Here is a 27,118-nt window from a genome sequence, read left to right as displayed (position 1 = left end):
CAACTACTCTTGAAGAAGACACAAATTCAGTTCCCAGCACTCACATCACATGGCCAGATGTCTAACAAAAGCCTGCAACTCCAGCTCCAAGGCATCAGTCACCCTCTTCTGGCCTCCATGAATACTGCACTAATGAGTACAAACCCACACATAGACATATACATGTGATTAAAAATAAAATATTTTTAAATCCTAAATGTACATATCCATATGCCTATTGACTTACTACTTCCTCAGAATAAATCTAACCCATTGTTAAAACTTAACCATGTGTCTTCTTAAATTTAAATTAAATATTTATAATTAAATTATAATTAAAAATTTGTAATAGCTGAAATTTGACTTTGCAAAATTATAAAATATTCTAATTAAAATATAGTTATTCAGAACCAAATATACTTTTTAAAATATTTATTTATTTACTATGTACACAATATTCTGTCTGTGTGTATGCCTGCAGGCCAGAAGAGGACACCAGACCCTATTACAGATGGTTGTGTGCCACCATGTGGTTGCTGGGAATTGAACTCAGAACCTCTGGAAGAGCAGGCAATATTCTTTACCGCTGAGCCATCTCTCCAGCCCAGAACCAAATATACTTTAAGAGGTATTTAATCAGCATCTAATTCACAAGTGTTCTTTTTCAAGTAATTTAAAATTAGAAAATACAAGGCAATCCCAAAGGAATAATTCATAAAAGTATTCTAAGATATAAAAAATAAACTCAGAATCTCTTAAACATCATAAAATATAGAAGTCAATAATTAACACAAATATATGACCCACTTTTCATATCTGTTTCAAAAATTGGCACATTAATGTTCTCAAAAATACATCATACAACTCTTAAGCAATAATACCTTAAAAATAACCTAATGTGATAAGTCAGGATTTAAAAGATTTTAAAATAACAGGAGTCATGATTTTTTTTTTCTGTTTTTTGAGAATGGAGTCTCTCTATATTACCCTGTTTGTCCTGGAAGTGACAGAGATCAACCTCCCTCTGCCTCCAGTACGCTGAAGATTAAAAGTCTATGCTACCATGCCAGTTGGAATCTTGAGTCTTAAAATGTTTATAATTTTACATTAAAAGATAACACAAATAACTAAAAAGTAGGTATCTTAAAATATAGAATGCAGAAACAGCATAACAGACAATTTTTTTCATTTAATAAAGGCAGGACATTAACAGTTCTTAAAACAGATTTTGTTGTGTATGGTGGCAAATCCCAGCACTCATTAGTCTAAGAAAGGAAGATCAGAGAGCCCACATAGCAGAGCTACATAGCATATGCCTATCTATAAAAAAATTGTAAAAAAAAAACTTTCAACACTGCCAAAATTTAAGGATGACTACACAGTTATGGAAAGCAATTCTAAAGCATATTATAGGAAATAAGAAAGAATCCTACAATTTATTAGCTGAGATAACTGAGGGCACAAGAAAGGGAAGTAGCGGTACACACAATATATTCTCTATCCAAAACAACACAATTTTCTGAATGAGCGGAAAAAAGATAAAAGTAATTTCAGATGGAAAATTATTTAATATTCAAAGTACTATGCAATAAAAAATTAGAAATATGACCCACGGAGTTAAAATTTTTTTTCTGTGAAGGAATATCTGAAAAGAAGATAAAAGACAGGGAAGGCTCACACTAATACTTACTGCTTCCTAAATTTTACAATATGGGATTCAGTCATACCGAATAATCGCTTTAACACATTAAAAATAAGCACTATATTGCCAAAACTTCCATTTCACTGGTATTTAATATAGAGAGTACACTTCACTCAAAATTATCGTGACAAGAAATGTTTAATGTTTTGGAATTTTTCAGACTGTAGAATAGGTCCATGACTTTGTTTTGTACTCCTAATCTAAAAATCCCAAATGCTCCAAAGTCTGAAGAAGTTTGAGCATGTGTCAATATTCAAGATATTTTAAATTTCAGATCATTTCGAATTCATCTTTTTTGTTGTTGTTTTGTTTTTTTCTCTGTATTGCCCTGGCTGTCCTGGAACTCAATCTGTTGACCAGGTTGGCCTTGAATTTAGAGATACACCTACGTTCGCTTCCTGTGTGCTAGGATTAAAGGCATGTGCCACCACCACCAAGCCAGAATTCAGCTTTTAGCATTAGGGTCACTTACTCAGGACATATTCTCATACTTCATTCAGTTTATATGTCATCCACTCAGGATCATATGCACTATGTAAATGACCCTGAGGGAAGAGATAACAGAAACCAAGGGAGGTTTTCTCCTATACTGACCTTCAGTGTATTGCAGTAAGTATGTTTGCATATTTATAGATTTTATTGTTTGGTTTTAACTAACTTCTAACAAAAGGAATCCAGAAGAGAATTTTAAAATTCAAGAGGCATACAAATACACAGAAAAACAGGTCAAGCTAACGTTCTCCTTATAGAAACTCATAACTCAAGAGATTATTCATTCATTACACAACCAAATATGACATTATCTTCAACATGAATCCCACAGACACAATTATAAAAACAGCTATATTCAAAAGTGTGTGTTCGTAGTTTGAGTTACTTTGGAGGCTAAGGCCCTTACACCAGTCTGAACAATACATGATATAAAGACCCTGCCTCCAAAACTGAACAGATAAAAGTTATGAAAAAACATTCCTGCTGGGTGGTGGTTGCACACTTCTTTAATCCCAGCACTCAGAGGCAGAGACAGGCGAATCTCTGAGTTCAAGGCCAGCCTGGTCTACAGAGTGAGTTCCAGAACAGCTAAGGCTACACAAAGAAACCCTGTCCCGAAAAACAAAAAGGAAAGAAGGGAGGGAGGTAGGGAAGGAGGGAGGGAGGGAGGGGGGGAGGGAGGGAGGGAAGGAAGGAGAAGAAAAGAAAGGAAAGGAAAAGAAAAAATATTGCTACGGCAGTCAGATGGTGGTGGTGCACACCTTTAATCCCAGTACTCAGGAGGTAGAGGCAGGTGGCTCTCTGTGAGATTGTGGCCAGCCTGATCTACAGAGAGAGCTCAGGACAGACAGGACTACACGGAGAAACCATGTATCTAAAACAACAACAACAACAACAACAAAAACATTCCTCTGGGAAGAGACAAGGTTGTATTTTTATTTTTAAATACTTTACTGAAACATAAATTACTTCATTTTCTAAAACAAATGTTTTTGGTTTATGTATGTTGCTGATCTGTTAATGCACGTATGAGGGTGAACACATAGAGGGTACATGCATGTGAGTGAATGCATGTAGAGGCCAAGTTAAATATCAGTTATCTTTTATCTAAATTTTAATTTCAACTTTTTATTATTTTATGTGTATGAGTATTTTACAAGCATGTCTATTCAACATTCATGTGGTGCCTGCAAAGGTCAAAAGAGGGCAGCAAATCTCCTGGAACTGGAGTTACAAATGATGGTGAGGAGCCCTACTTATGGGTATTGGGAATTGAACCGGCTCATTTGGAGGAGCAGCCAATGTTATTAACCTCTGAACCATCACTCCAGTTCACAGATGTCCTTTCTTATTTCTCTGCACCTTGAGGCATATATTGAGGTAAAGTCTATTGCTGAACCAGAGCTTGTCATGTTTTCCATCTTAGCTACAGAGATTTCCTATCTTTGCTTCCTATTCACTGGGATCATAGGGAGGCCATCATGCTCACCAGGTTTTCCTGATGTGGGTTCTGAGGATCTGAACTCTAGCCCTCATTTTTGGACAGCAAGCATTTCATTCGATTAGCCATCTTCATCAGCCCTATTAAAATATTTTTATGTTTCCATTCTGTTTATATTAACATGTAAAGAAGTTCTGTGGTTAGTTTGGTTTGCTTTTTGTTTGTTTGTTGACAATATTGTTGTTAGGGATTGAGTCTATAGTCTTATGTATACAAAATAAGTATTCTACCACAGAGCTACATCCACAGATAAAAATTTTTATATTTTTAATACAGCAACACACATGTAAATATGCATGGAATGTTATATTTTACATAATGATTAGAAAAAATAGAAGTCTTTTTTTTTCTTCATGGAATGGCTGCAGGTAGGTTCCATGCTTATGCAAGCAACACAAATTCTATTCAGTGAGTTACAGAAGAAAGAAAAGGAATAGGAGAAAGCTGAAGATAGATGGGATAAAGATATATCGTATATATGTATGAAATTGCCAAAGAATAAAAATGTCTTTAAAATAACTAAGAGAAATTTCTCAAAGACACATCATGCTTTATTTTATACCTGAAATACAAAACTATAGTAAATGAATAAAAATTTTAAAACTCACTGTCTTCGTGTCTTGGGGAGAAATCCTACCATTTCCATGGCCAATTGTAAGCGTTCAAAATCATGCCTCAAATCTTCTCCCTCCACTGTGAAGCAATCCTACTTAAGACAAGAGATGGGAGAAAGTATATCAAGATGACCTATTTAAAAACAATGTGAGCCATTCATTAATTTAAGTAGGTTCCTGTGTAAATGATTAGAACTAGTAGAATATTTATACACAGTCAGGCTCATTAAGCCTCTTATATGAGTACAGATAAGCAAAGTAAATATATCTACCAAATATTAATAGTACCTTTTTTTCTACCCTTAACAATCACCGGCACGGGATCTCAAAATGGTGGAGAGTTAGTAGCATTTATAAAATATATGGATACCAAGTTTGATTTTTAATAGCACTAAAGAGTTTCAGAGATTTAAAACATAGAAGAGAGCTCAAGTCCATACACAGATGTTAATTTATTCAAATTTTTAACAGGTGCCTATTTTATGTAAAGCCTTGAATGAAAAGCATACAAATACACAAACAAAAAGAGATAACAGACAGTAAACAGTTGAGAAGTGAAACCTCGATGTATATAGTACAAACCAGTTGGTGTTACAGTAGGTATATGAAGGAAAGCTAGAGTAGCAAAAACATTTAAATAAATACACACATAATAGTGATCAACCGAAATAAACAAATTATGCCAAAATTGAAGACCCTTCAAAAAATACACATCATGAGCAGGGTAGTGCATGCCTTTAATCCCCGCACTCAGGAGGCAGAGGCAAGAGGATCTCTGTGAGTTCAAAGCCAGCCTAGTCTACAAGAGCGAGTTCCAGGACAGGCTCCAAAAGCTACAGAGAAATCCAGACTCTTAATGACTTCCAAAGATTGCTAGGAGACATTTCCTATCTAGAGCCCACTACTGAGATAAAACCTAATGAACTGAGTAATTTGTTCAAAACCTTAGAAGATAACAAGGACTTAAATAGTCCCAGGAAATTATCAGCTCATGCTGAGAGAATTGGCTTTGGTGAAGGATCTGAAGCTTAACTGCATTCTGGTCATATTAGTCTCTAAGCACAGGAATTTTAAAGCAAAGGGAATATATTATCTTAGAATGGATTTTTTTATCACATAAGCAGGATAAAAATTAAAAACTAAAGTGGAAAAGGTCTCTGAGTTGATTCTAAAGGGAAAATTGAGACTGTGTTAATTAGCAGAAATAGACCCAGCAGAAATTGTAGTACCTTTTACTAATGATGAAATTGATAAATTAAGGGCAGAAGTGAACCTTGGCAAAGAGCTTGAAGCAATTTTTTGGGAGAGATTAATAACAAATATCATAAAGCAAGAGAATTCAACTTATTGAGAGAACTAGCTGGATTCTTCCTCTCATTGTATGGGAAACACCAATATCTGGAGCCCCTACATTCTTTATAGATGCAAATCAGGAAAGGCAGGTTACAAATCAGAATATTTAAGTGGATCAAAGCCCTTATGACTGCGCAAAAGTCAGAATTATATGCTATTCTCGTGGTACTAAAGAATTTTAAAGAACATCTCAACATAGTTACTGAATCGTAATATGCAAAAAGGGTAGTTTTGAAAACTGAAACCGCTGAATTTATACCAGATGATACAGAATTAACTTATTATTTATTCAGTTACAAGATACAATCAGGAATAGGAATCATCCCATATACATAAAACACATCCAATCCCATAAGGGTCTGCCAGGTCAGCTAGCACAAGGTAATGCAGAAATCAATCAATTATTGATTGGAAATGTGTTGAAAGCCTCAGAATTTCACTTTAAAAAAATCTTGTCAATAGCAAATATTGAAAGAAAGACTTTTCCATCAAGACAAAGAAATTATAGGCAATGTCCTACCTGTTCTTTATACAACCAAACAACACTACCTGCACAAAGTAAGCCAAAGGGTACTTAAAGGAATGAAATCTGGCAGATGGATGTGTTCTATTTGGTAGAATTTGGAAAACTAAAATATGTACACCACATCACTGATACCTATTCAGGCTTTCAATAAGCAATTGCTTTGAATTCAGAAAAGGCTGATTCGATAATCACACGTTTGCTAGAAGTTATGGCCACCATATGGTATACCTGCACAAATAAAGACAGACAATGCTCCAGCATATGTCTCTAAAAAAATGAAGCTGTTATTTGATTATAATATAAAGCATACTAGCACAATCCTATGAGCCAGGCAGTTACAGAAAGATCAAATCACACTCTAAAGAATATGTTAAATAAACAGAAAGAGATGATAAAGACCCTCAGAAATAGACTGCATAATGCTTTACTAACTGTGGGGAGAAGAAGCAACAGTTATGGAGAAACAGTTGGAAAGTAGAAAAAACTACAGGATTAAATTAGCCAGTATATTTTAAAGATGCACTGACCTTAGATGGAAACCGGGACATGTGTTATGTTGGGAAAAGGGCTTTGCTTTTTGTGTCCATGGAAGAAGAAAAGCTATGGATACCATCAAAATTAATAAAGATTCAATCTGAACAAGAGACACTTCATAATTAGAAGAGATGATGATAGTTCATCAAATATAATGATTTATCTAAACTAACCATAAAACTAACAAATGCTTTTCATTTTATCAGATATAACTTGCCAAAAGAGAATATCCCCAGAATTAAGGTTGGGAAAGAGTTTGTTTCTGTCTTTTCAGGAGAACAAAGGCATCCAGCTAAGGAATTTAAAGACCACTGGACAAATGAGACATCTAAAGAAAAAGAACAAATCATCCAGAAAGAAAGTACCAAGAAAAAGAATGAATTGGACTATTAGTATATCACATATCCAATAGAATAAAATTTCATAAATCTTCTCAAATGTTTGTTTCTGCTGTTCTTTACAGACATATAATGTAAAATGGTCTTTTTGAAGTCCCAGTCCAGTTAAAGATTAAAGCCGGTTTTGGAGTTGGAGTGTGGGTCTCTCCTTCTCTAAATCCAAGCATGCTTATTCAAGTAAAATTCAAAAGCTCTGTGTCATGTCAGAAAAGCCACCTGATATGGGACAGAAGAAAATCAACTATTTTATTGCCACTAATCTCATAATTCTTTGGTTCTATATTGACTCTTTAATAGCTTTTCTTAAGATATAAATATCAGGGCTAGAGAGATGGCTCAGAGGTTAAGAGCACTGGCTGATCTTCTGGAGGTCATGAGTTCAATTCCCAGCAACCACATGGTAGCTCACAACCATCTATAATGAGATCTGGTGCCCTTTTCTGCCCTGCAGGCATACAAGGAGGCTGAACACTGTGTACACAATAAATAAATAAATAAATTTAAAAAAAAAAAGATATAAACATCATCTCAGGTTTGGTTTTTTTGTTGTTGTTTTTCGAGACAGAGTGCTGGGATTAAAGGCGTGCACCACCACCAACAGGTCTCATCTCAAAATTTTTAAGGTTAATATATATATATATATATATATATGTATGTATATATATGTATGTATATATATACATATATATATTAAACTTTTTGTCATGATATTAATGGTCATACAGAATACTAATTATAGAAAAAGGTTTCATCTACCTTACTGTACATGGTTTTAGGTTTGAGTCTCTATCAGTTTTCTGCAGTGAACCATGAGCCCATCTAACAGATACCTTAAATGTCTCCTAATAGAGGATGGGACCCCAAAACGGTAATTCTTTCAGGACTCTGATAATAATACCACTATGGTGAAAAACACCAATTTTTGGCTTTGAACTACAAACTGCTCAGAACAATTTGCAGGTGGCTAGCTGAGATGGTCCAGCCTCACAGACTTCTCTCACCAGGACTTGAGTAAAGCCCTCTGCTTCACCATTACACAGAGACTGGACAACAAATGATAGAACTACATCTCCCAGGACTTGACAAGTAACCCAAATTTTTCTTTTCAGGATCCTCTAAAGATGTCAATGGCCACAGACAATAGGAAGTAAATTTAAGAATACAATGCCTATATTCCCAAGAGGTGGTATGGGTGGTTTTTGGTCTTTCATTGGATTATGGGTATTTGTCATTGTTTAGAGTGACTGGTTCAAACTGCCATTGGTAATGATCAGCTACTTGGTTGGAAAAGAAAAAAGATATAGAAACAATAGGATAAATTATTGATCTACTCATAAAATAAAAAGGGGACGATATAGATATATAAGATAAAAAGTTATATTATTGAAAGTTGGGCAGTGGTGGCACACGCTTTAATCCCAGCGCTCAGGAGGCAGAGACAGGTGGACCTCTGTGAGTTCGAGGCCATCCTGATCTACAAGAGCTAGTTCCAGGACAGGCTCCAAAGCTACAGAGAAACCATGTCTTGAAAAAACCACACACAAAAAAGTTATTGAATCTACCTTTAAAAAGCAACTACTGGTTTTAAATATTTTATAATGGAGTGGACTTTTGTATATTGCATACAAACTTTATATATTGATGCAATTTTGAGATTAATCTTGTTAAAACATTCTATATATAGGTTTCTAATCTTGTTTAAGGTTTTGTACCTATACAGCTCATTTAACAATTTAATACAAATTTCTAATTCTTGAACGTTATTATTACAAACTGTTTAGGATAATAAGAAAATGCACATTAGTAATTAGTCACCTATTACAATTAAACTTGTAGTCATATTAAATATGTTTACATGGTCAAACAGATATATATTTTTAAAGTATTTATTTATTATGTATACATGTACACCTGAAGGCCAGAAGAGGGCACTAGATCTCATTATCGAAGGCTACGGGCCACCATGTGGTTGTTGGGAATTAAACTCAGGACCTCTGGGAAAACAGCCAGTGCTCTTAACTTCTTAACTATCCCTCCAGCCCCAGATATATATTTTTAGATAGATATGTCATCTTCAAACACTTCAGAGATCTACAGAATATGGCATTAAGATGTTTTAATAACATATGTTTTAATTTTATGACAATGAGACGTCTGCTCCTGGCAGCATCAATCTACTTCAGAGAATAAGATGGGCATCAAGGCAATTCCACAAAGAGTTTGCTTTCTTTTTGGCAAATGTAAGCCAATGGGCAAGAAAATGCCATTACCTCGAATGCTAACAATATGCTTTCCTAATTGGAGAATAACTGCCACACCTTATCAAGACAAGGTGGAACAGACCTTCAAAAATCCTGCTTCACAGAAAAGTCTGCCAAGTATTCTAGGCCTTGAGGCTGAAGACAGAAGCCCCATCATTGCAGAGGAACTTTGTTTGGCTGTCCAGGCAGGCAGCTGTTTCTGTCATTTCTCACATTTTTGGAAGTCGTTTAATTCACACTTCCTATTTACTCTGCTAATATTTCCTTCTTGGGTTTCTGAGGAGGTTGAAGGTTAAAAAGTTATAGCTATAGTTTTTCTTGTTTACAAGACTCAGAAAAAAAAAAACTCCCTAAAGAGGTGTAAAGTGTAAAAGGCTGACAGACATTAAAAGATAATTTGATAATACAAATTTAGAAAGTGAACAACCTTTTGGACTCATTAAGATAGGATAGATAGGGATTATTTTCTCTGAATTTGTCAAATGCAAATGGACTAGACATTGATGTATTTATTGCCTATATATTGTATAGTTATTTTACACATTGTATATTGTTTTTCTTATATTATCTACAGCCTTTATTTTAGACAAAAAAAGGAGAAATAAAATGGGTTTAATATATAAAGATTGCCTGAAGATCTATATTATTTATGTTTTAATAAATAGAGCCTTGCCTGAGGGCAAAACAGCCATACTAGCCAACCATACAGGCAAGGCAGTGGTCATGATTGCCTTTAATAACAATATTAGAGAGGAATTTTAGAAGGGAAGAGAGGTCTCATTTTCAGTCTCAGTCTGAGGATTCACAGAGGCAGGATTGCCCATTTCAATCTAAGGTAGAGATTAGAGCTACTGCCTGGCCACTTTACTTCTCTTATCTTCAGCTTGAACCCTAATATCTGTCTCTGGGTTTTTAATATTTGTACAAGAGATTCATTATATGAAAAATATTAAGACTCAATACAGGGAACATATATTTACACATGGAGATCATATTACATCAGCTGTCATCCCTATCATCTTCTACCTTATATATTTGCGACAGGGGCTCTCACTGAACTTAGAACTTAACTGTTTAAGCTAGACTATTTAGCCAGAGAGCACCTGAAATCTGTTTTTAAACACCTCACCTACACCACACACAGTTTTTATATGGGTACTAAGAATCTGAACTCAAGTGTTCAGTCTTCTGCAAGAAGCATTTCCTCCCATGAGTTATCTCTGTAGCTCCTAAAGAGTAATTTTTATTTTGCTCATATGTGCATATACATGTGGATGTGTGCACTCAGAACTGGCACTACATTACCTGGAGCTACAATTTGTAAGCCACATTGGGTGCTAGGAAACAAATTCCCATACTCTGGAAAAGCAGCAAGCAATTTGAACCACTAAGCTATCTCTATAGCTCCCTAAAAATTAATTTTAAAAAATAAATATCAGTTGGGTGGTGGTAGTGTACACATTTGATCCCAGCACTCGGGAGGCAGAGGCAGGTGGATCTCTGTGAGTTTGAGGACAGCATGGTATACAGAACTAATTCCAGGACATGCACCAGAGATACCCTGTCTCATAAAACAGAACAAAACAAAACAAAAAACAAGAATCAAGCTAGAGATGAAGTAAAATGGCACAGAGTGTGGATAACAGCCACACTGCACCCAAACAGAACAATAAAAACCTCAAAGGAAAAAAAATACTAGCATTAAAGAGCTGCTCCAGTGCTAGGCAACCACAGGTGTAATCAATTACTGTTTGTGAACATGAATGTTAAATAAAGATTAAACATTAGGCTTAATATACAAAAACAGTAAATTGGTCTATAAGCAACAAACTTTTACATACAGATCAACCATTCAAAGTAACTAAAAACTAGTGATCCTCTTTCCTAGCCCTCTTGGCACATCAGCTCATCTTCATGCTGACTGATCAAGATGGATGGAAATGAGCGATGTGAAGTCCCTTTAGCAGGAACAAAACATATTTAGGTACTTGTACTGACCGGCTCAGAATCATAGCAATAATCATCCCAGCTCTGTCTGAGGGGTTTCTTTGTTATCTGAAAGTTAAGGCACATTAGTTAGGTAGAGGTTATTAGGAGGAAATTATACTTCTTATAATGATCTCTGAAATGCAGTATTCAGAAAGCAAGACTACTTATTATCCAAAGAACAGTTATTTTGCATGGCAACATACACTAATAAAAATAAAATAAATATTCAGATTACAGGATATCATATATTACTTTATTCAATTTATACATGTCTGATATTTGTATTAACCACTGAGTTCCTTATCCTGTAAGTACTGACATTATGTATGCCATAGCCACAAAGACTCAGGACTATAAAATTCTGAGTCAGTAAAAATTATCGCATATAAGTGGTTATCACCTGTTTAAAGAAAATAATCACAAGAGCTGAATTTGTAATTTTTAAAAATATATTTAATTTTGTACAGTAAAATTTTCTAGCATTCAAACAGAAAGTGATGTAACTTCTAAGTTCTTGATCTAGTAAAACAAAGTTAAGATGGTTTCTATTAATATAAAGTTTTAAAGTTAAAAAATACCAACCAGGTAGAGTATACTGTACATTTGAGAAGTCCATGACATTACTTTCATTATTTTTAATGATATAATATTGATGCACTCAAGTATAAATTAAATGGAAAAAATCCTAAGATTATTTTTCATCGCCATATAGGCCTTTTTCCCATAAATATTATATTTTGTGTCAAACAAAAATGAGAGGTTGCTTTATTATTTAAATGATCTAATATAGTAACAATCTACTAAAAATTAGATTTGGAATTTTAATGAGAAATAAAAATAGAGAAATGAATATCGTGAAAATTTGTGAAGATCACTTCTCATCACGGGAGCTTAAGGCTGAATTCTACATTTTAAAGAAAGATATATTCTCTAAATCATTTGGCTTTGAGAAATTTCATATGGTTCTATTTTGTTTTGTTTTTAACACAGAAACTTACAAGGCAGCACAAGTTGCCTTGGAATTCACTATAAAGGCCTCAAAATCATGGTAATCCTCCTGCCTCAGATTCCTAAATTCTGGGATTACCAGAATGAGCCACCATGCCTGGCTTCCCACAAAATGTCTAAGAGAGCTGTTCGTTTAAATTATACAGTGATACTCTGTATCAGTATCCACAGCATGCAGACATATGCGCATTAGATCAAGTTTGAAGCAATCTCTTGGCAACAGGTAAGGATTAGTCACCAGTTACATTAACATCCTGAGGTATGTAAAAGTAAGTCACAATAGACAATGTAACATTTTTCTGATAAGAAAAGTACTATGAAACAGCTTAATATTCTTAAAAGAATCTCACAAAATGCATGAAGAGCATTTAATTTTTTACCACTTATATGAAGGATTAATCATTTTTAAATCTGGAAATTTACCAATTAAATTTTAGACTGCCTACATAAAGGTACTGATTACCATCCATCATCTGATTTGAGGGAAAAAAGCATTAAAAAACTTCTTCAGTAACTAAAATCTAATCATTACCTATATTTCTAAGTAGGTTTCATGAACTCTCACCTGATTGAGATAATGGTACTCCTCAGGCTGTTTAAGATGAAATGCTAACCTCTCTTCTTCACTTGCTCCTGCGAGGAGGTAATAGAATACATGATAGTTCCTGTTGGAAAGAAAGCATATAATGAACATGACTAATTCTGGTTAGTTTTTTGTTTGTTTGTTTGTTTGTTTGTTTTGTTCTGTTTTTATAGAACACATTACTTAGTACAATGTTTGATTTACTTTATTTTTAAGGCAACATAACAAATTCAACATTTAGCATGCCTACAAAATTGAATGTAGAATACAAAAAAAAAAGGAGAACAAAAGCAGTAAAATGAGAAAGTAAGGGCTTTCAAAAATTGTCTTCTCTAAAAGTAATAGGGAAAAAACTCACAAATTTGACTGAATTACTCTTTCAGAGCTCCAAAATTAATCAGGAAGCTGAGACAGAGAACTGCTATGAGCTCAAGTCAAGCCTGGGCTACACAGTAAGTTCCAGACCATCTTGTGCTAGACCAAAACCTGTCTCAAAAAATTCGAACAATGGGCTAGAGAGATAGCTAAGTGGTTAAGAGCATTGCCTGCTCTTCCAAAGATCCTGAGTTCAATTCCTGGCAACCACGTGATGGCTCACAACCATCTGTAATGAGGTCTGGTGCCCTCTTCTGGCCTGCAGACATACACACAGACAGAATATTGTATACATAACAAATAAATTTTAAAAAATCCAAACAAGCTAGATGGTGGTGGCACATGCTTTTAATCCCAGCACTAGGGAGGCAGAGGCAGGATGATCTCTGTGAGTTTGAGGCCATCCTGATCTACAAGAACTAGTTCAAGGACAGGCTCCAAAGCTACAGGGAAACCCTGTCTCGGAAAAAACAAACAAACAAAAAAACTATAACAAATTACCAAGAACAACAAAGAAAAAAGGAAGAAAGGAAGAGAGATGGGAAGGGAGGGAGGGAGGATAGGTAAACAAATAAGGAAGTAAATGGATAAACTAAACCCAACAAGCAGAAGAAAAGCAATTAAAGGGTCACAACATTAGGAAAGTTGAGAACCACTACTCTAAGGTTTTCCTTTTAGGTCTAATTTATAGTTCCTTAAAACAAGATGAAAGTTATTCCTCGCTGTAATTTCTTGCAAAAGCTTCTGAAAAGATTGAGTCACATGTACTTCAAAACTGTAATTTTGCTACTGTTATGAATCATAATGCAAATATCTGTGTTTTCCTATGGTTTGGGGCGAGCCCTGTGAAGGAGTTTGAGAAGCACTGTCTTAGAGCATTATATCTTATGAATACAGACAGAAAAAATCAAGACCAACCTAACAGCAAACCAAATCCAGAAACACATAATACAGAGAAACAAATCTGTCAAATAAAGCAATCAAAACAATCAGATTGTAAACTCTGTATTGTCACTTCGAATTCATTCTCTAACACAAGAAATCAAGATTATATCCCCACTACTCTATTATAATGTTCAAAAAAACCACACTGATTAGTAATAGTGGGACTGAGCCACAGCTTTGTGAATGTGTTCTACTAAGTATACCTACAGCCTTCTTCTACATATTCAAACATCACTAATTTCTTATTTCTTATTTCTGCTACACACACACACAAACCACTAAATTCTTAACCTAATCCTGCCATAAATTCTTTTTCATTATGTAATTAGTCAATAATTTCTGAGCCTTTATTACATATAAGGACCATGTTAATCATGTTATATACAGTCCTTCAAAACCAGATATGATATCCTACACCTTTATTTTCATCACTTGGGAAGCAGAGGAAGGCACACTGCTGTGCATTTAAGGACAACCTGATATATATAAGGAGTTCCAAGAGCGAAGGCTACATAGTAATACCCTTCCTTAAAAATAGAAATGCTGAGCGGTGGTGGCTCACACCTTTAATCAGGAGCACTCGGGAGGCAGAGGCAGACAAATCTCATTGAGTTTGAGGCCAGCCTGGTCTACAAGGGCTAGTTCCAGGACAGCTAGGACTGTTACACAGGGAAACCCTGTCTCAAAAAACCAAAATAAATAAATAAATAAAATTTAAAAAGCGAAATAAGTAAGAAAAACAGATGGTCATGGTGGCACATGCCTTAATCCTAGCATTCAGGAGGCAGAGGCAGGTAGAACTCTGTGAGTCCAAGGCCAGCCTGGTCTACAGAACAAGTTCCAGGATGACCAGGTCTGTTACACAGAGAAACCCTGCTTCAAAAATTAACTAATTAATTTTAAGACGTTTTTAAAAATAGAAAACCTATTATTTCATTTAGGCCTTGAAATACATACAGAAAAGATTTTAAGTACATAAGAAAAGTGAGATCAAGGTATGCACGAGAGTTCAGGGCTATTTAACTTCACACTCCGGGTCATAACTTTACTGCTAACGTACCGACATCTGAAGCAATTAACTTACCTCCCTAAATTTCTTTATCTGAAAAATATAACGTTTCATTTCTAAAGTTCCACGTACCTCAAATATGACAATGGAACTAAGAGCTTTTGTGAAAACTCACTGATTTTGGAGAAAGGTTCTAACACTACAGCCCCAAGTTGACATGGTACTTACTACATACCCTAGGCTAGCCTTGAACTCAGGGTAATCTTTCAGCCTCAGCTTTCCAAATACAGGAATTACAGGTGTGACTCAGCACACCTAGCTTATAACTACTTTCAAACAAGAAGACCACTAAGAAATATAAGACCCATGTCTTATAAAGACAGATGGTTCAAGTAAGAATGAGTTTATCACCTGAAAATCTACTTTCCTGTTCTCAATTTATTTATAACTGAGAAAGAATAACAGTTCTGCATATCCAATAAAAATCTCCCAATCATGCATTCTGCCCCCACAAAAAAGAAATAGTAGTTACATACAAAAATTATGTATGATATCAATGAATTAAGGGTTACAGTATACAAAGAATCTAAAAGTTGATCTAAGTATATAAATAAAAATATATACCGTTCATTATGCTCTTGATAAACAAGTCTAGATTTCTCCAGTAGATACTTTTCAACATAGGCCCTGGAAGAAAATAAAATTGGTTGATATAAACAATAAAAATTGGTTTAGATAAATAAAGTTTAATATATGATAGATTTTATTATTTAGAAAGTTCAAAAGTATAAAGAAGCATTCTCTAGATGATAGCAGTACATTTACCATTATAATTTATATATATATATATATATATATATTAGCTTTATCCATGTTAAATTCTAAAAAACCTACCTACATCATCAAATGACTAGAGAATGAGATAAGCAGGTGAACTATATCAAAAGTAAATACACAACAAAGTCACATTTCAAAAAATAAAAACTAACCAAAATCATAATAATAGTAATCAGCAACACAATGACCTTATGAATATGAACCCAGGTCTGATTTCATTACCAAGGCTGACTTTCAATTTTACTACTCCCTAGACACTGCTTTTTCTTCTATACCAATCCATGAGGTCTAATGGTACAAAAGTTACCAAGACCTGGAAAGTAGTAGCAGGGCTGAATAAGTCAAACACAAAAGACTTTAGCACAGTAAAACTATGCTATAGTACTAAAATGGAGACTGTAAATAGCATCTCTACATTTCTCAAAACCAACAGGATGTACAACACAATCAGCAAACTTCAGTACAAGTTATGGATTTCACAATTAATAAATCTGCAGCAACAATGCTGTCATTAATTTTAACAAACAGACCATACTAACACAGATATTTTTAACAGGAGTAGCTATGCTAAACGAATGGAAATGATACCTGGGAACTCTCTATAATTCCCACTTCCTTCTGCTATGACTCTGAAACTGGTCTAAAGAATATCCTATTAATGTTTTAATCTATAAAATATATTGCTGGCACAATCAGATGACTAATCATAGGAAATGTAAGGATTTTTACTTTACCAAAATTAATACCTTGACTGGAAGAATAATAATATACATATGTAAAAGTATGATTATGCTGGAAAATACAATAATTAAAGAGACATTTTCTGATCTGAAAATAAATTTTTGAAGATTTATAATATAAACATAAATTCATGCAATTGTTAACAGTTAACAAATATAAGTTAAGGATGTTAAGATTATGACTAGTCTTAACAATTTTCTCAGTTTGAACCCACTAAAAAGGAAACAATTTTTATGCAGGTACCAATATAATACATAGATTATGAAACGAGTAATAACTAAAATAAAAATATGATCCAGAGGATGACAATATAACTCAGCAATTAAGAGCACTCGCTGTTCTTTCAAAGGATCTGGGTTCAATTCCTAGCTCTCACATGGCAGCTAACAACCATTTGTAACTCTAGTTCCAGGGGGTCTGATGCCCTTTCTTCTGTCCTCCAATGCACTCCATGCATGTGGTATACACATACACAGAAAAAAAATAGATCTTAATGCATATACATGTATGTACCAAACATGTACATATGTATGTGTGTACTTTATATACATGTATGCTCATATTACCAAAATTTATTGCTTCTAAGTGGCAGTACTTACCCAAGTACAGTGCCTGTTTCTTGGTAATTTACTTGAATAAACTTGCCAAAACGACTTGAATTGTTATTATGAGCTGTCTTTGCATTTCCAAAAGCCTGTCAAAATAAATACTGCTTTTATTTAAAAGTAATTTTTAAACATTGCTTTAATACTAAAGAAAAACAATAAGGCAATTTATTTATATGTTTAGAATCATTCATATTTGAGGTAGAATAAAGTAAAGAAAAAGCTGGGGGTGAAAGTAGATTTTCAACTCATACTAATTCAGCAAAACGAATCTCAAGTTTTAGAATCTAATATATACAACTAAAAAAGAAAACTCAGTTGTTAAGAGCGCATGCTGTGCAAGCATGATCTGAATTCAGACCACAACACTCCTGTAAAAAGCCCAGCATGACAATACACAGCACCCGTAATGCCAACACAATAGGTAGAGAGGAGGAAGGTTGAGGTTTCTTGGCCACTTCAACTAGTTCCAGATTTAGTGAGAGACCCTATCTCAAGGGATAAGGTGGAGAGTGACAATATAGAACCATGTCCTTGTCTGATCTCCACTTCTAGGTTCCTGTACCTACACACACGTGCATACAACACACATTCATATATACACAAGATTATTAAAATAAAAACACGTTTCTTTAACAAAAATCCAGGCAACTTCACAGTTACAGGAGCCATAGCAACAGCCACATTTGTAGGCATCAGAAGAAGTACCTAGGAGGCTGAGATAATGCTGATGGCATAAATCAACACAGGACCAAATTCAACAAATATCATCAGATAACTTTAAGTAGCATTACCACTTAGAGAGGAAGCAGAGCTTCTGCCTAACTGCCAACCTTGAGAAACTGTGGCCAATGGTCAGTAAGCAATGCTGATTGATGGGTAAATGTTGCCAAAAACAAGACTGGGGCTGCCTCCAACACAGATATGATGCTGCTTAAGTAGTCTGTTGTCATGAAGACCAAATGCTTATGTAGAAGAGCTGAAGAGAAAATTAAAGGTGGGGGGTGGGTTATTTTATAATGTTTTGTTGTTTTTTGGAGGGGATGTAAAAGTGTGCTGGTGGCCTGAAGCCTTATAAAGAGGTTCATTAATATTAACAGATTATTTTTAAAATAAAGAGGTTCATTAATATTAACAAATTATTTTTTAAAAGACGAATCTCATTCATCAAGATGTCTTCATATTCCAGAGACAATTCATTTTTTAATTGTTTTTATTGAGTTATATTTTTACCATTCACTCCCCTTTCTCTTCCCTCCCCTCCTACTCTCTTCCATGGTCCCCATGCTCTCAATTTACTCAGTAGATCTTGTCATTTTCTATTTCCCAAGGGCATTAGATCCATGTATGTCTCTCTTAGGGTTCTCTTTGTTGACAGCCAATTTCTTAAGTTTATACTAAAGCATGTTACAAAGCTGAAATAAGAGGTTAAGAAAATAATAATTACCAAGCCAAGTTCCCAGATTCCAGCCCAAGAGAGGGAAGAGGGATTATATAAGCAAAGGGGTCAAGATCATGATGGGAAAACCCACCAAAACAGCTGGCTAATGGAAGCTCACTGACTCTGGACTGACAGCTGGGGAACCTGCATAGGACCAAACTAGGCCCTCTGAATGTGGATGACAGTTTTGTGGCTTGGGCAGTCTGTGGGGTCACTGGCAATGAGACCAGGATTTATCCCCAGTGGATACCTTACTCAGCTGCACGTGGGGAGAAACTTAGTCCTGCCTCAACTTCATATGCTGGACTTTGTAGACTCCCCATGGGCCTTACTCTTTTTGAAAAAGTGAATAGAGGGTTGGGTAAGGGGAAGGGGGTGGGAGGAGAGTAGAAAAGAGAAACTGTGGTTGGTATGTAAAATGAAAAAAAATACTTTTTAATAAAAAAAACAAGAAAATATAAAGACTGATCACTCTAGAAGTATATAAAAAGTTTCATTAAAGCACTATGTTTATCTATTTAAAACAAAACTATTGTATAGATGATAAAAGAGCTATAAACTTCCTGTATCATCGTCCAAAGCATATACCAAACAATGAAATAATGGTCAACAATAAAGAATAAATGAAACAAAATCAATGATGAATAGCTAACACTATGTTAAATAAAAAAAACTAGACAGAGTTTATATAATTATATAATTATATAATCTATCCATATCCAATTCTTAAAAAAATATGAAAATAAAATAGTAACAGTAAGTAAATAAGAGGTTGTCTTGGAATGGAGGTGGAATTGGTTCCACAGGGGATGATGGGTTGATATTCTGAGGCCTGCAGGATGGCTTAGGAAGTAAAAGCCCTTGCCAGAAAACCTGAAATCTGAGTTTGATCACCAGGTTTTACATGGTCAAAAGAAAAAACTGACTGCCAGAAGCTGATGTTTGATTTCCACATATGTGGTGTGGCTACACGCCACGCCACACACCACACACACACACACACAATATCTAAAAATTGTAAGGTGTTCTAAACCTTATTATATGATAGATGGTATACTGGCTGGTTTTGTATGTCAACTTCACACAAGGTAAGAGTCATCAGAGAGGAAGGAACCTGAGTTGAGAAAAAGCCTCCATGAAACCCAACAGTAACCATTTTCTCAATTTAGTGATCAATGGAGGAGGAACCAGACCACAGTGGGTAGTGCAGTCCCTGGGCTGGTGATCCTGGGTTCTATAAGAGAGAGGCTGAGCAAACCATGAGGAACAAGCCAATAAGCAGCAGCCCTCCATGGCCTCTGCATCAGCTCCTGCCTCCAGGGTTCCTGCTCTGCTTGAGTTCCTGTTCTGACTTCCTCCAATGATGAAAAATAACGTGGAAGTATAAACTAAATAAACCTTTTCCAACCAAACCCTACTAAGACAGATGGGTAAATATTTTTACATGCTTATTTATTCATTAAACCATACATTTTAAATGTATCTTATTAATAGTTATAATTCAATAAAATTAAAATTTTCAAAAGCAGAAGCTTGTGGTATATTTCAATACCACCAAAAGTAAATAAATTATTCACTACCTAGAGTAGCCTATTCACAATATCTTTAAAGACTTTGATTTTGAAATGATTCGCTGAAGGTTTTTTTCTTCTTGTAAAGATCCAGAAGAATCACATCCTTCTAATCACACACACACACACACACACACACACACAGCTAGCTGAAAAGATAAAACTTAACTGACACTTCATACTACACTTCAACTCCAACAGGTATTACTGTATCAAGACCAGAAGCATGACCTGAAAATTTGTTAGAAACACAAAATTTTAGAACCTACACAGTACTGTCAGAAATTCTGGGGATAAGGTTCAGCAATCTGTGCTTTACTTGTTCAAATACAATGTAAAGTCTGAGAAACATTATCGAGTATGCATGTATTCCAATTTCTTTGAAATTAAATTTTAATGAATACTAGAAATAATGCTACAGTGACATAGCAAATATGAATTCCTGAAAATCTCTAGAAATATTGCTTGTGAGTGTTTATAATCCATTATGTAATTTTAAATAAGTGATGCGAAGAGTTTGGAAGCTCAAACACAATCAATGTGATATATACACAATGTGATACATACACATACATACACCATGTCTCTCTCTCACACACACACACACACACCTTACTAGTGGTCTTAGTAGTGGTGAGATTTGAATGTCTCAAACAATTTGTCAATTCTGTCCTTCCTTTGTCCACTATAGAAGACATTTTTCCCAAAGATTTACAAAAATATCACAAAATCAAAAAAATGTAAAAAGGTCTATAAACTTTAAAAGTCATATGCTACTTTGGCAAAATATTAAGGAAAAAAGCAGGATTAGACACCAAGGCCATTTCATAAAATACTATTATTATTTTCACATGTGCAACCATTTTGTTTTGCTTTAAAAATAATCTCACTGTATCTTAGGCTGGCCTGAGGTTTACTATGTAGTCTATCTAGGTTTACCTTGAACTCTAGACTCACATACCTCAACCATCAAAGTGCTATGATTACAGATTTGCAACAATGTACCTGGGCATACAGCACGCTCAACCCTATCCTATAATATAGGATATACTGGAAAAAAAAAAAACAAGCAGAGCTTTCCCTGTTGTGTAAATTTTTATTAGAATATAAACCTATCAATCAGGTGAAATCCTATGGAACCATGCTGAGAAGGTTATACGGATGGCAAATCCATGTGAGAAAGCATGCTCAACAACACAACGATAGGATTTCATTTAAGACCTCAATGTACCCAATACAGAGCCATTAGGCGTCTATCAGAATGGTTAAAAGAAAAATGGTAATGACCAATGTTACTGAGGATACGAAGCAACTAGAACATTAATATTTGTTGTTGAAAAGATAATAGAACCACTCTACCTAGAATACAACAATCCTACTTTTTCAACACTGAGGTCAACAAAAATGTCAGAATAAGGAGCTCTAAAAATCTTCCTTCATAAAACAAACAAAAATTCAGACAAGAACTGTCCAAAGAACACCTGTTAAAAACGTTATTAAGTAGCCAAGATTTTCAATAATCCTCAATTGATGGGTACTATTAACACTGGCTAAATTTTAGGATTTAGCATTTTAGCATTTTATCTATTACTATTCATTCGTCCTCCCTACCTCTACAATAAAAGAGTACACCCATTTCCCACAATTATTTATTTATATAAAGCATTCTAAATACCACAAGAACAAAGCTAAGGTTCTTCCAAAGCATTGTTCATCACGATTTAACCTGTCCAGTCAGCATTTCCCTAGGGAAAAAAAACTCACTCTAAGGGTTGTCTTTATCTAAACTGACTCACTGATCACTGAGAACAACCTCTCTATACACATTATCACCATGTTTGTTTCTCCAAAACAATCAGAGGCAATTGTTTAAGCACTGAAAATAGTGGTAATAATGGGGATGAGGGTACCTTCATAAATTACAAGTATAAAATGGGCTTGAAAGGACATGAAAGTTAGGACTAGAGAGGAGGCTTGGCAATTAAACACACTGGCTGCTCTTTAAAGGACCAGGGATGGGCTGGACAGATGGCTCAGGAGTTAAGAGCACTGGTTGATCTTCTAGAGGTCCTAAGTTCAGTTCCCAGAAACCACATGGTGATTCACAACTATCTCTAGTGGGATCTGATGCCCTATTCTGCCATGAAGGCATACATGCAGTAGAGCACTCATACATATAAATAAATCTAAAAAAGAAAAGATATCTATCTTTAAAAATAAATAAAGGACCAGGGTTTAATTCAGAGAATTCTAATGGGTCTAACATCCATTTGGAACTCCAGGTCCAGAAGATCAAATATCCTTTTCTGGCTTCTCCAAGCACTGCATACATGTGCACACACACACATGCATTCAGACAAAACACTCATACACATAAAATAAGAATATAAAAAGTCAAAATAAGGCATTAAAGATTACATTCATGAGGAAGGCCATCTGCATGCAAGAGGGTTACAAATGTCAAAAAATATATGTATGCTCAGAAAAGAGCTCAGGCTTGTGTCTGAAGGAGAAGCTGCATGATAGCAGAAAATAAAAGGGAAAAGTAAAATTGATACTTTCCAAGCTGTGGATGAAAACAATGCTTCACCAAGCATATAAAACCTCAAAGAGCCAGGCGGTGGTGGCGCACGCCTTTAATCCCAGCGCTCGGGAGGCGGAGGCAGGCGGATCTCTGTGAGTTCGAGGCCAGCCTGGTCTACAAGAGCTAGTTCCAGGACAGGCTCTAAAGCTGCAGAGAAACCCTGTCTCGAAAAACCAAAAAAAAAAAAACCAAAAAAAAAAAAAAAACCTCAAAGAAAAATCTGAGAGCATTAATGTGTAGGAATTTATGAAAGTCTCCATTCAATCAGAACTACAGGAAACAATGGAGAATTATATGATCCCATCCCCCACAAAAGGAATACAGTATTTAGAATATTAGTTCAGAATTCGTGAAACAACAAAACAGGAGTAACATAACTAATAATCACAACTCCTGAGAAAATCTTGTTTCCAGAAGTACATTATGTTAAATTCTAGTTTTCATCTTCTTCCTTTGTAAAGCCCAATACAAACAGAGCCCTGCTTCTTCCACCTTTTTAAAGAGATAGACTACTACTATTCCAGTGGCTCAAAGAAACAGTTTTTGGTTGAATTTTCTTTTGATGGTACTAATGATCAAATCCATGGTGTGCACATGCCAAGCAAGTGCTCTATCACTGAGATAAAACCCTGCAAGAATCACTTCCAAAAATAAATAATTAGTATCACACCTGCCTTGTTTCTTAGCCACCTTAAAGGTTTCCTGGTCACTAAAAATGATGTCTATTATTATAGTTTTATTTCATCTTTTCAAATCTACCAATTTCTTCTTGAAGATTTAAGAAAATTGTGTCTAGCTGGGTGTGGTGGCACATACCTTTAATCCCAGCACTAAGTAAGCAGAGGTTGGTGGATCTCTGTGAATTCAAGGCAAGCCGGAATTACTACATAACAAATTCTAGAACAGCCAGGGCTATGTAGAGAGACTCTGTCTTTAAAAAAAAAAAAGAAGAGAGAGAGAAAGGGAGAGAGAGAAAGGGGTTTTTATATACCTTACCTCAAGTACTGGTCCAGCTCCAAGAATAATCTGCTCTACTCCACTAGCAAATCCTTTCTGACTGAGGGCAGTAAGGTGATGAATAAGAAAGTTTGTGCTTTGCGTCTTTCCAGAACCACTCTCTCCTGAAATCACAATACACTGATTCTTTTTGCGCTGAAGCATAGCATGATAAGCTACATCTGCCACAGCATATATGTGGGGTTCAAGTTTTCCCAACTGGTGATTATCATACATTTTGACATATTTAGGGTTATAAATAGGAAGAAATTTGAATGGGTTAATAGCTATTAGAATACTGCCAACATAAGTATAAATTTTTTCATGCTTAAAGCGATTCCGTAGGTTTTCTAAAAGAGTTTTCTCATTCAAATCAGGTAAGCTACATAAATCATCAAAGTCTTTCTGTTGAGGCTGTGGAAGGAAACCCCGTTCCATCATCCTGCGGCGTTCTTCGGTTACCCGTAGCCATGACTGAAGGCTACCATAATGGATTGATCCATCAAGATTTTTTTCTCTCAGAAGAAAGCGGTAATCCTCTCCATTCAAGCGATTTTCCAAAGCCATCCGGGGCCATAACATCATTCGTTGAACTGGACAGTCGGTTGGATTGAGTATCCATTCTTCTCCACCAAATTCCTTTACCTCTGCTAAGACGTAACATTTTGTTTTGTCTAGGTGAAGTCTATTTATAAGAGAATCAATCACCTCAGCAGCTGTGGAGCTTTTTCTGGCAGGAATTGGACAGTAAATTGTTCCTTCTGAAATTGTCCCGGGATATATTCGTAATGTGTGTTCATTATCCTCAAAGCGTCGTCTTCCTCCATCACTTACATTCATATTGGATCTTGTCCCATCAGAACGGACAGTATGCATTCAGGACTGGGAAAACCATCTTCTTGGCAAAATAACTGTAACATAAAGATAGAAACACTGAGCAGTCAAATTTGGATATTGCTTTCTGTGCTCCAAAACGAAATCCTTAACAAACATATTGACTGCAGCTTTCTGAACACAAAATCCTAACAACAAGAACAAGTATTAATGGGAGCTGGAGAGATGGCTCAGAGGTTAAGAACACTGACTACTCTTCCAGAGATCCTGAGTTCAATTTCCAGCAACTACATGGTAGCTCACAACCATCTGCAATGAGATCTAGTGCCCTCTTCTGGAGTACAAGTATACACCCAGGCAAAACACTATATACATAATAAATAAATGAATGAATGAATAAATAAAAAGAACAAGGTACTAAACAGATTCAACACAATGCCCATCAAAATCCCAGCAAAGTTCTTCAAATTCTTCAAAGACCTAATTTTGACAAGGAAGAAAAAAATATCAAATAGAAAAAATAAAGCATATTAAACAAGTGGTGCTAGAATAACTGAATACCAACATGTAGAAAAATGAAAATAGACACATATCTATCACCATGAACAAAACTCAAGTCCAAATAGATCAAAAACCTCAATAGCCTACAGAATGGAAAAGATCTTTAAAATATACAAAGAACTCAAGAAATTAAACACCAAAAGAACACATAATCCAATAAAAAAAAAAAATGGAGTACAGACCTAAACAGAGAAGTCGCAGAGGAATCTATAGCGGCTGAAAGACACTTAAGGAAATGTTCGACATCCTTAGTCATCAGAGAAATGCAAATCAAAACAACTCTGAGATTCCATCTTACACCTGAAAGAATGGCCAAGATCAAAAACACTGATGACAGCTTATGCTGGAGAGGTTGTAGGGTAAAGGGAACACTTCTGCATTGCTGGTGGAAATGCAAACTGGTACATCCCCTTTGGATGTCAGTGTGGCGATTTCTCAGAAAATTAGGAAACAACCTTCCTCAAGACCCAGTAATACCACTTTTAGGTATATATCCAAAGGATGCTCAATCGTGCCACAAGGACATGTACTCAACTATGTTCATAGCAGCTTTGTCTGTCATAGCCAGAACCTGGAAACAACCTAAATGCCCCTCGACTGAAGAATGGATAAGGAAAATGTGGTACATTTACACAATGGAGTACTACACAGCAGAAAAAAATAATCGACAGCTTGAATTTTGCAGGAAAATGGATGAAGCTAGAAAACATTATTTTGAGTGAGGTAACCCAGACACAGAAAGACAATTATCACATGTATTCACTCATAGGTGGTTTTTAAACATAAAGCAAGCCAGCCTACAAACCACAATCCCAAAGAATTTAGACAACAATGAGGACACTAAGAGAGACTTACATAGATCTAATCTACATGAAGTAGAAAATATAAAAAGACAAGAATTCCTGAGTAAATTGGGAGCATGGGGACCTTGAGGGAGGGGAGAGGCAGGGAGGGGAGCAGAGAAAAATGTACAACTCAATAAATATCTACTTTTAAAAAAAAACAGGAAAAAAAGCACAAATAAAGCTTGCCTGAGAATCAGAGTGCAGAGCTAAACCACTAGTTAACATAGCAGCCAGGCAGTGGTGGCACACACCTTTAATCCCAGGACTCAGGAGGCAGAGGCAGACAATGGTTTGTGAGTTCAAGGTCACCTTGGGCTACCTGAGATTGAACAAGTTTCAAGGAGAAACAGAACCAGGTAGTGAAGGCTCACACCTTTAATCCCAGCACTTGGAAGGTGGGGACAAGCAAGATATGGCTGGGCAGAAAGAGAAATATAAGACAAGAATAGACAGGAGCTCAGGCATTTAGTCTGAGAATTCGTAGGAACAGGATCGCCCCTTAAGTTTGAGTAATCTGAAGAGGTAAGAAGTCTCTCTGGTAGCTGCTGCTCTACTTCTCTATCTTTTAGCTTTCACTCTCAAAAAAAAAAATTTTTTCTGCCTGCATTTATGTATATGCATCACATGTGTACCTGGTATCTCTGGAGGTTAGATGAGCATATCAGATCCTTGGAACTGGACTACAGAGTTGTGAGCTGCCATATTCCTGCTAGAAACTTACCTTGGGTTCTCTGCAATAACAGTTAATGCTATTATTAACTAATGAGCCATTTTTCCATCCCCTATCATAGGAATGTATTGACAAATGTTAGTAAGCAGAATTATACAGTATGA

At 35.4% G+C, this 27,118-nt stretch overlaps 1 protein-coding gene across 5 annotated transcripts in view; it reads right to left on the bottom strand.

The window, feature by feature from the left end:
* Window positions 1–27,118, bottom strand: part of Myo9a (myosin IXA) — a 188,958-nt gene that overhangs the window by 127,347 nt on the left and 34,493 nt on the right. For all 5 annotated transcript variants that reach the window (XM_038322373.1, XM_038322376.1, XM_038322375.1 and 2 more), the window contains exons 2-7: window positions 24,045–24,955; window positions 17,447–17,541; window positions 15,894–15,956; window positions 12,923–13,022; window positions 11,359–11,415; window positions 4,283–4,380 (exon numbers count right to left, since the gene is read on the bottom strand). In XM_038322373.1, the coding sequence (XP_038178301.1) occupies window positions 4,283–4,380; window positions 11,359–11,415; window positions 12,923–13,022; window positions 15,894–15,956; window positions 17,447–17,541; window positions 24,045–24,920 (1,289 nt within the window). In that variant the 5' untranslated portion in view covers window positions 24,921–24,955. The remainder of the gene's footprint in view (window positions 1–4,282; window positions 4,381–11,358; window positions 11,416–12,922; window positions 13,023–15,893; window positions 15,957–17,446; window positions 17,542–24,044; window positions 24,956–27,118) is intronic.

Source organism: Arvicola amphibius, chromosome 3, assembly GCF_903992535.2.
Source record: "Arvicola amphibius chromosome 3, mArvAmp1.2, whole genome shotgun sequence".
In the NCBI taxonomy this organism is placed as follows: domain Eukaryota; kingdom Metazoa; phylum Chordata; class Mammalia; order Rodentia; family Cricetidae; genus Arvicola; species Arvicola amphibius.
Note: the sequence above shows the minus strand (reverse complement) of the source record. Positions and strands in the feature narration are given on the sequence as shown.